This window comes from Mya arenaria, chromosome 9 (assembly GCF_026914265.1).
Source record: "Mya arenaria isolate MELC-2E11 chromosome 9, ASM2691426v1".
Classification (NCBI taxonomy): domain Eukaryota; kingdom Metazoa; phylum Mollusca; class Bivalvia; order Myida; family Myidae; genus Mya; species Mya arenaria.
In genome coordinates, this window is record NC_069130.1 from 62,737,686 (window position 1) to 62,747,913 (window position 10,228).

At 38.4% G+C, this 10,228-nt stretch overlaps 1 protein-coding gene across 1 annotated transcript; it reads right to left on the reverse strand.

Moving 5' to 3' along the window:
• Window positions 1–2,574: 2,574 nt before the first annotated feature.
• On the reverse strand, window positions 2,575–6,518 carry LOC128203785 (zinc finger protein 844-like). Its single transcript, XM_052905327.1, has 3 exons — window positions 6,450–6,518; window positions 5,711–5,949; window positions 2,575–4,247 (listed from the first exon to the last, which is right to left on the reverse strand). The coding sequence occupies exons 2-3, from the start codon at window positions 5,922–5,924 to the stop codon at window positions 3,388–3,390; spliced, it is 1,074 nt and encodes a 357-aa protein (XP_052761287.1). The 5' UTR covers window positions 5,925–5,949; window positions 6,450–6,518; the 3' UTR covers window positions 2,575–3,387.
• Window positions 6,519–10,228: the final 3,710 nt, after the last annotated feature.

A 10,228-nucleotide genomic window follows, 5' to 3' on the forward strand; every position in this document is an offset into this window, starting at 1 on the left:
ATCACATATATTTTTCATGGTTTGTGTCTTAACCCTCGCGACTGTGTTATTATCCATTTCATCAGTTCTCAAACAGTTGGACAGTACGGATTTAATACCAACATAACAAGCTGCATTTAAATGTTAACAAGAAAACTTAACAGTGGCTGAACACGAAAGCAATTGATTATGCTGCATTTTTGTTATATATGGAAGTATTTTTTCTATGATAATCGTAAGAATTTAAGCTAAATACAAAATGATTTACGCGCTTGTTCTTCTTTTTTTTGGGAGTATAGAGCCAGATTGCGATAATCGATTGCAAGATTACACCACGAATGGGTAATCGATTGCAAGATTACACAATGGGTAATCGATTGCAAGATTACACAATCGATTGCAAGATTACACAATCGATTATCGCTGTCTCAATCTTAACCGATCGCCTTTCGACAGAACTAGAACGTCATTTTATCAGTATTTGAAAAAGCGCAAAAAGTGATAATATGAAATGTTTGATAATAGCCTGAGAAACTAGAGTTGTAGCCTTCAGAGGTGGCGGGGTTGAGTACTGTCACCGACTATGTGATGTATGTTTTTTCCCTTAAGTGGTAAAAGGATCGAACCTGTGACCCCTTCCTTGCCAGTCAACTGCTATAAACAGTTCGGGTTTCAGATAAAATTAAATTAAACTTCATGATTACGCCGGATGTTCTTAAGATACACCGTGTGAAAAAAATGTTCGTGTTGAAAAGGAACCAACCTGTACAAAACATGTGCCATAATGTAATTAAGGTACAGTTTACATTTCTTACAGCGTATGTTAGTATTTTTGACAACCCTTCGATAGAAACAAAAGAAGTCGTGATAAAAAACAAACGTATAAATTTTATTTATGATGTGTAAACCACTAAATAATGGACGTATCATACACACTGATCATGTAGACGTAGATATGTCCCTTATTAATGTAACACAATGTGGTTAATGATCCCCTTTTTCATCCCCAACAACGGAGTGGGGACAGTGGATTATAGGAGTGCACTTCGTCCGTCTGTCAGTCTGTCTGTCTGTCCGTAACATTTCATGTCCGCGCTATAACTTACTTATGCATTGATGGATTACCATATCACATGGTACAAATGTTGTCATCATTGAGACGATGGGCAGTGACCTTGACCCAGGTCCATACATCAAGGGTCAAGGTCACACGAGACATTTAATGGTCAGAGTATTCATGCTCGTGTCTGCCCTACATCTTACTTATGCATTGATGGCTTAACATATAACTTGGTACAAATGTTGTCCTCATTGCGACGATGTGCAGTGACCTTGATCCGGGCCCCTACCTCGAAGGTCAATGTCACACGAGACATTTAATGGTCAGACTACACATGCTCGTGTCTGCGCTATAACTTACTTATGCATTGATGGATTACCATATAACTTGGTACAAATGTTGTCCTCATTTCGATGATGTGCAGTGACCTTGATCCGGGTCCATACCTCAAAGGTTAAGGTCTAACGAGACATTTAATGGTCAGAATATATATGCTCGTGTCTTCGCTATAACTTACTTATGCATTGGTGGATTACCATATAACCTGGTACAAATGTTGTCCTCATTGCGACGATGTGCAGTGACCTTGACCCGGGTCCATACTTCAAAGGTCAAGGTATCACGAGACATTTAATGGTCAGACTACACACGCTCGTGTCTGCGCTTTAACTTACTTGTGCATTGATGGATTACCATATAACTTGGTACACATGTTGACCTCATTGCGACGATGCGCAGTGACCGTTACCCAGGTCCATACTTCAAAGTTCAAGGTCACACGAGACATTTAATGGTCAGAGTACACATGCTCGTGTCTGCGCTATAACTTACTTATGAATTAATGGATTACCATATAGCTTGGTACAAATGTTGTCCTCATTGCGAAGATTTGCAGTGACCTTGACCCGGGTCCATACCTCAAATGTCAAGGTCACACGAGACATTTAATGGTCAGAGTACAAATGCTCGTGTCTGCGCTATAACTTACTTATGCATTGGTGGATTACCATATAACTTGGTAAAAACGTTGTCCTCATTGCGACGATGTGCAGTGACCTTGACCCGGGTCCATACCTCAAAGGTCAAGATCACACGAGATATTTAATGGTCAGAGTAGACATGCTCGCGCCCGCGCTATAACTTATTTATGCATTGATGGATTACCATAATTATACATTGTAACTAGGTTCAATTGTTGCACAGAATGATACTTTGCGCACTCTGCCGAAAAGTCATTATTTGCAACAAGTTTAATGTTTTAATAAACAATTGACACAAATGTGACACCATATTTATAACATGTATGCTCCCTTCGATAGCAGTAAAACAAAGTTATGACGTCACCACAATATATATATGTATCACTTTATCGAATTTACTTTAGGCTTGCTATTTCATCGATGTTATAAATCAAAGACTCATTTTCTTTCTTTTTTTCAGCCCAAATAACATTGACATTGATCTTACCTACACTACACACAATCTGAATAACTTTAACAAATATCCTTTTATAACATGTTCATATATCCAAGCATATTTAGGTTACCAATCAAACAACTTGCATTTCCTACTTTTCCACTCTTGACCAGTGGTACAGATATCTTATAAACTTTGATGTATGCAAATGCATGTCAAACAGACTGTTCAAAACAGATCTGAAAACCCCGCTCAATGTAAATATAATTATTTTTTCGGCAATACTACGAAATATTGGATTGATAGACAATTTTTAAACATTTCGTATGAAAGAATGATGATATATTGTCTATCAAAGGCGCGCACTATAGGTTAATGATATATTGTCTATCAAAGGCGCACACTATAGGTTGATGATATATTGTCTATCAAAGGCGCACACTACAGGTTGATGATATATTGTCTATCAAAGGCGCGCACTACAGGTTGATGATATATTGTCTATCAAAGGCGCGTACTACAGGTTGATGATATATTGTCTATCAAAGGCGCGCACTATAGGTTTATGCAATAACATAATGTTTAGTTTTAATGCAATTCATGTTTAACTCATTTAACTTAAACTACTAAAACCATAAAACAGCTTATGATTCAGGTACAAATAGAAAAAAACCTGTATACACGTTTGTTTTAATTAATAGCTACGTATCCACAAAATCCCCAGTTAAAGAGCACCAATATACCGCTTATATTTTTTGATCTGTAACTTTATCACTTGTCTTTTTTAACATTAAAGTTAAATGAGTTAAAAATGTTGATGCATTAAAATAAAATATAAATAATTGCATCAACCTGTCGTGTGCGCCTTTAAGTTGCAGTGAAATTCTGCACGGCCTAGCCATACATGTTCGGTATGTTTGTACATGACAATATCATCTTGGGAAGGACCGCACAGACTTTCCTTGCCAGCTTTTGGTACTCGCGTCTTCACGAACATACGGATCATAACCGGAAACCGGGGAACGAACAGTCTGTTTTCCGGTCACGTGACTTTCGTTGTCCCAGAATTCATTGTTATTCAAATATGTCGGCTTTTTATACCTTTCGATTCCAGAAATAGATCGGAAAGACTTCGGAGTTGGCGTTCTACCAGCAAGTGAGACTTCCTCCATCCTATGCTTAATAAACTCTTCTTCTGCATCTTCAACGAAATGAGATTTCTTATTTGTTTTTATGACTTGTGCTGGTCCCATTACGGAGTCTATCACAGAGATACCCCCAGCATCAAACTTCGGTAGGCTTAATCTAGACGCTGTTTTCACGCTTGCGTTGCCAAATGGCAGTCGAGTGGTTTTGCTCACTAAAGAACCGATATTAGAAGACAACTTTGGTAGCTTTTCAATGTTCGGTTTAACACCATCGTCTCTAAATTTAACATTTTCGTCTCTTGTTTTAACTCGAGGCGTTTCGGGATCTTCGAACATTTCACTAAGCAATTTCAATTTAGAATTCTTCTCCTCACTCGGACGAAATGTCTGATGTGTGCCAAACGACTGGAAATCAAAGGACGGATCGGACGCGTAGCCCTTCATAGCTTTGGGTATCCGATTAAAACTACCGACCGTTGTATCTGATGACGTCTGTGTTTCGCTCGTTGGGTCTCGATTTTGCCGTCGGCGGAGATAGCTGAACTCTTGAAGCCGGGGTTCCTTATGCAATCGGAAGTGGGAGGCCAAATGACGTTCACTGCCGAACCTCTGTCCACAGATGTGACACATGGCGGGTTTAGAACCTATCAAATACAGATATATTATTAAAATCGCTAATATAATGTCATTAAATCGGCATTCTCACAGATATACCATTTTTACAACTTTTTTTTGTCTTGAAAGAGCAATATTTTGCGTAAATATCTGCAAAACAATGATTTAAGATTGCTGACAAAAGATCAGATCGCAGGTTTTCATATTTCTGTTCGAAAAATCATGTTTTATGGCTAATACCGTTACTAGAGGTTTAAGAAAAATGCGTACAACATTTTTTGAACTTAAATATAAAAAATCTGCGATCTAATTTTCTGTCAGCAGTCTTATATAACTGGTTTCCATGGATTTTCGCAAAAATTGGCTCGATCCAATACAAAAAATAAAAAGAAAGTTGATAGATCGTTCACTCTGTGAGAGTGCAGCTTTAAGGCAAACTATATTGGTGTCAGATGAGAACTGTCCTTATAATAAGTGAATGGATCAAATATCAAACAGACAGATGAACAGGTTTCTTTTACAATTATGCTTGCACGCATGTATTTGTAAACTACTAGTACTTGTATTTCAGTCTGGCTGATTCTGTGTACAAATATAGCATGTCTTGACTTATACTGCGATTTATGTCCAGTTAAAAAAAGAGATCATATCCTTACAAGGAACTCTTTCATGTTGCCTCTATAAAGAGAAATCAGACATGGTTGCTACCGAGTGATATGTTGGTTTATGTGTCCGCCTTTCACCAAAGAGGTTGTGAGTTCGATCCCCACCAGGGCGAGAGGGGTCTTGTTGTATATGTGTCCGCCTCTCACCCAAGATCTTGTTGTATATGTGTTCGCCTCTCACCCAAGAGGTTGTGAGTTCGATCGCCACCAGGATGAGTGCGGTCTTGTTGTATATGTGTTCGCCTCTCACCCAAGAGGTTGTGAGTTCGATCCCCACCAGGGCGAGAGTGGTCTTGTTGTATATGTGTCCGCCTCTCACCCAAGAGGGTGAGAGTGGTCTTGTTGTTTGTGTGTCCGACTCTCACCGAAGAGGTTGTGAGTTCGATCCCCACCAGGGTGAGAGTGGTCTTGTTGTTTGTGTGTCCGCCTCTCACCCAAGAGATTGTTGGTTCGATCCCCACCAGGGTGAGAGTGGTATTGTTGTTTGTGTGTTCGAGTATCACCCAAGAGCTTGTGGGTTCGATCACCACCAGGGTGAGAGTGGTATTGTTGTTTGTGTGTTCGAGTATCACCCAAGAGCTTGTGGGTTCGATCACCACCAGGGTGAGAGTGGTATTGTTGTTTGTGTATTCGAGTATCACACAAGAGGTTGTGGGTTCGATCCCCACCAGGGTGAGAGTGGTATTGTTGTTTGTGTGTTCGAGTATCACACAAGAGGTTGTGGGTTTGATCCCCACCAGGGTGCGAGTGGTATTGATGTTTATGTGTCCACCATTTAGCTAGTACAAAGGGAATTCCTTTAAGCTAAAGGCTATGCTATACAATACCAGTATGATTGAGCGCCACGTGCTTGTTCAAGTCGTCAGCGTCTGCGAAACATCTTCCGCATGATTTACAAGTTGTCATGCGCTTGTCTGCATACACAGCAGAGTTTGGGTAGGCGGGAAGGATTTGTCGCCTACTGGGAGTTTGTGTCCACGCGAGCGTCCGTCTGTCTTGTTGGGACAGCTTGAGGTGGCGGGAATCCTGACGCTGCACCATGTCCGCTGTAGTTCTAAGCTTTGTGCTAAATAAGTGTAACGGCTTTATATATTAAAGTAAGGAGTGTTGTTAGCGTGATCATCGAGTGGGTGGCACTATCGGTCAGGGATGGTTTTCATATATAATTGTATGTACGGGTAAAAAGATATGTCCACCGTCCGTTACCGATAATGTCACCTATAACCGCGATATGCTTGTTTAATAACAACAATGTAACAATGCACCTGGTCCTAGGAGCAGTGTGTTTCGGATAGGTGATCGACTTTGAACCTTAGCAGTACCTTTGGGAAAAAAACTTAATTCATATTTGATATACAGCGACACATAAATCAGAACTATTAATGCATGTAGATTGAAAAAACATGAAATCTAATTTAGGTCCCAACTCCCAATTCTCAACTTTGGTCGAGGTACTTACAGGCATCTAGGTCTTTTCAGCGAACATTTGAAAATACAAGCAACAAAATATCAATAGCAATTTAGTAAATATACCAAGAAAAAATCAAAATGTATGTAAAAACAAACCTGAATTATTCGAGAATCACATTAAACGTATTTACTTAGACAATACTGTCACTACTCGTGACATGTAGAAGGGTATTCTATTGTTTTAACGGGTAACTCTAGATCTATTGAAGTTTCTCAAGCAATCAATGAACAAATTACTTTAAACAGAATCATGTTACATTTAAAATGAATATGAAGTTAATAGTTTTAAATAACATGCATGCACTCATACATAATCGTAATAAGTTATTTTTGTCAGATCATTACTAGCCTTTTTGAAGGAAGAATAATTAATAATATTTATACGTGACTTAAACTGTTTTGGTTAGTTCTGACTTAATTTATGCATATTTCTCGCGTATGACCTTTCGTCATAAAAACTGCATTGAACGCAATTACTTATACTCATAATGTCCAGTTATCGTAGGATCAATGGTTTCATACTCATAACGCCGATCATGCCTGGGGCATTTTGACCATGATTGATGGGCCTGAAGTGACCAATCACTGGACAATGGACACAAGTTTCATTCACAACACCAGGCTCACAAAAACAATCCTTTAACTTCCTTTATCGAAAACAATATTTTCCTTTGATATTTGTCATTACATTGATCTTATAGACGATGATGAATATGATGATAATACAGATGTAAATGCCTGGACAATGGTGATTTATAGCTACTGATTATGATGCCGTTGTTGCTAGTGGCTATGGTTTTGTAAAATAGTTGGTGTTGCTGTTGTAGTTGTTATTTTCTGGCCCTTTATCGTACTAAGCAACAGCAGCAGCAATAGTAGTTGTTGTAGTTATATTTGTAGCAGTAGAAAACGTAGTAGCAGAGGTAATATTTGTAGTAGTAGTAGAAGTAGAAGCAGTAGCAGCAGCAGCAGCAGTAGCTGCAGCAGCAGCAGCAGCAGTAGTAGTAGTAGTAGTAGCAATAGCAGTAGCAGCAACAACAGTTGCAATAGCATTAACATCAATATCAGTATCAGTTCAGAAGCATTTGCAGTAGCAGTAGCAAAAGCAGTAGAAGTAGTAGTTGCAGAAGTAGCAGTAGGAGTAGCAGCAGCAGCAGCAGCAATAGCAGTAGTAGTAAAAGTAGAAGTTGTAGTAGAGGTTGCGGTGGCGGCAGCTATAGTGTTTGATACTGCTGTTGTTTTTCTTCTTTAAAGCCTGTTTAATTACAAAACGCACGCAGTATTTTTCTTGTAACAATATCATCCGTCAGATCTGTTTTAATGTATAAAGAAAGCGTCACCCAATCACTTCAAATGATTACATTATATACATATTATACAATCACCAATTTGCACAATAAATACAATCAATTCAGATTTGAGCGTGCTAAAAAAGTCACGGTTACAATATAATTTATTACGTACACCTCACTGAACAAAACTTCTCACCAGCGAGGCAAAAGTGCTTTCATTGCAATTGATAGGACATACACGTACCATCAAACAATACACTTATATACAAAACTCCCCTCGTTTAAACAATAACAATTGCTTCGACAAACAAACAACAACAACAACAACAACAACAACAACAACAACAACAACAACAACAACCTCATCAAACTAATCATCATCATCATCAACAGCAGCAGTAGCAGCAGCAACATATCATCACCAGCAGCAGCAGCATTAGCATCTTCATCAACAGCAGCAGCATCATCATTTACAGTTACAACAACAACAGCAGCCAGAAAAAGAACCGTATTTCAGATGACGAAACAAATAAAGTAAATAGAAGTTCTTCAATAAAGTGCGCTGTACCACTTTCAAGACATGCTCTTAGCTGCCGATATAGATAACTATTAAGTTGCATTATTGCAGGGTCTATATGAGACAAGAGTACATTTCATATGAAACACGTTGCATGTTCGATGCGCGATGGCTAGACTGTGGTTGCAGTATGACGGTAAAGTTGGAAGGTAGTTGGTAGTTGGTAGTTGGGAATTCGAATAATCAACTACTTACTAGTTGCCAGTTGGGGATTCGAATATTCAACTACCTGCTAGTTGCCAGTTGGGGATTCGACAAACACCTGTTTTAATTCACTTTTATTGGTATATTCGCCAGTCGGATATTCGACCATTTCCAGTCGATTATTCGCGAATGTTCAACTGCAAACCAGTCAGTAGTTGGGGATTCAGATTATGTCTATATGTATGGTTTTAAAGGTCACATATGGGAAAATTAATCGCCAAATGTTTCTTTATGCATGTACACATATGTATCTTTGCGACAAACACTGTATTCGCCAGTCGGATATTCGACCATTTCCAGTCGAAAAATGAATCTGAATCCCCAACTACTGACTGTTTTGCAGTTGAACATTCGCGAATAATCGACTGGAAATGGTCGAATATCCGACTGGCGAATATACGAATAAAAGTAAATTAAAACAGTGTTTGTCGCAAAGATACATATGTGTACATGCATAAAGAAACATTTGGGAATTAATTTTCCCATATGTGACCTTTAAAACCATACAAATAGACATAATCTGAATCCCCAACTACTGACTGGTTTGCAGTTGAACATTCTCGAATAATCGACTGGAAATGGTCGAATATCCGACTGGCGAATATACGAATAAAAGTAAATTAAAACAGTGTTTGTCGCAAAGATACATATGTGTACATGCATAAAGAAACATTTGGCGATTAATTTTCCCATATGTGACCTTTAAAACGATACATATAGACATAATCTGAATCCCCAACTACTGACTGTTTTGCAGTTGAACATTCGCGAATAATCGACTGGAAATGGTCGAATATCCGACTGGCGAATATACGAATAAAAGTAAATAAAAACAGTGTTTGTCGCAAAGATACATATGTGTACTTGCATAAAGAAACATTTGGCGATTAATTTTCCCATATGTGACCTTTAAAACCATACATATAGACATAATCTGAATCCCCAACTACTGACTGGTTTGCAGTTGAACATTCGCGAATAATCGACTGGAAATGGTCGAATATCTGACTGGCGAATATACCAATAAAAGTGAATTAAAACAGGTGTTTGTCGAATTCCCAACTGGCAACTAGCAGGTAGTTGAATATTCGAATCCCCAACTGGCAACTAGTAAGTAGTTGATTATTCGAATCCCCAACTACCAACTACCAACTACCTTCCAACTATACCGTCATGGTTGCAGTGTCGGTTTCAGCCCAATTAGTCATTGTGTAGTTTAGTCATTCATTTATTGCTGAGCTTTTCAATTATTTTTTTAAGGCTTTGTACATATTGAAGGCCGCGAGATAAATAGTAAATCAAACTGTTCACCCAGGTGCAGTGAGATTACGTTTGATGTCTTGTTACATTTAAGACCTTTCCTATTCATGTACAATGCATCGCATATGGGATTTGGTGAGTTTAAACTTTATTTATTTTTTCAACGATTGTGAAGAAAGTTATATTACATTATCAATCGTAACATCTCGGCCATCTCCGGCAAGCTTCGAGATAGACAATTCGGTTGGATAATGGCCGCGGTGTTCCGATTGATTAACTTATACTAAATCACTCTCTTTGGCACGACGCTGCGCGAGAGTGTGTGTTGTTTATTTGGTTGAAATTAGATATAAACCAATTTCACTTTCATTTGAAAGCCTTCAACATATCAAATATGCAAACTTTATACATTTTAAACATGTAATTTGACATAATAGGATCATGCGACAGGAGCATTGTAAGAGCCAAGTGCATTATTTGCGCGTGCTGAAACATATTTATAAACATCATTTTTATCAAACATAACTTTTTTCCTTTTGATA

Excerpts from the sequence above, each read along its gene's own strand:
- LOC128203785 (XM_052905327.1), bottom strand. The coding sequence starts at position 5,924 with ATGGTGCAGCGTCAGGATTCCCGCCACCTCAAGCTGTCCCAACAAGAC. Across the intron at positions 4,248-5,710 it reads CGTGGCGCTCAATCATACTG|GTTCTAAACCCGCCATGTGT; the intron begins GTATTGTATAGC and ends TGTATTTGATAG.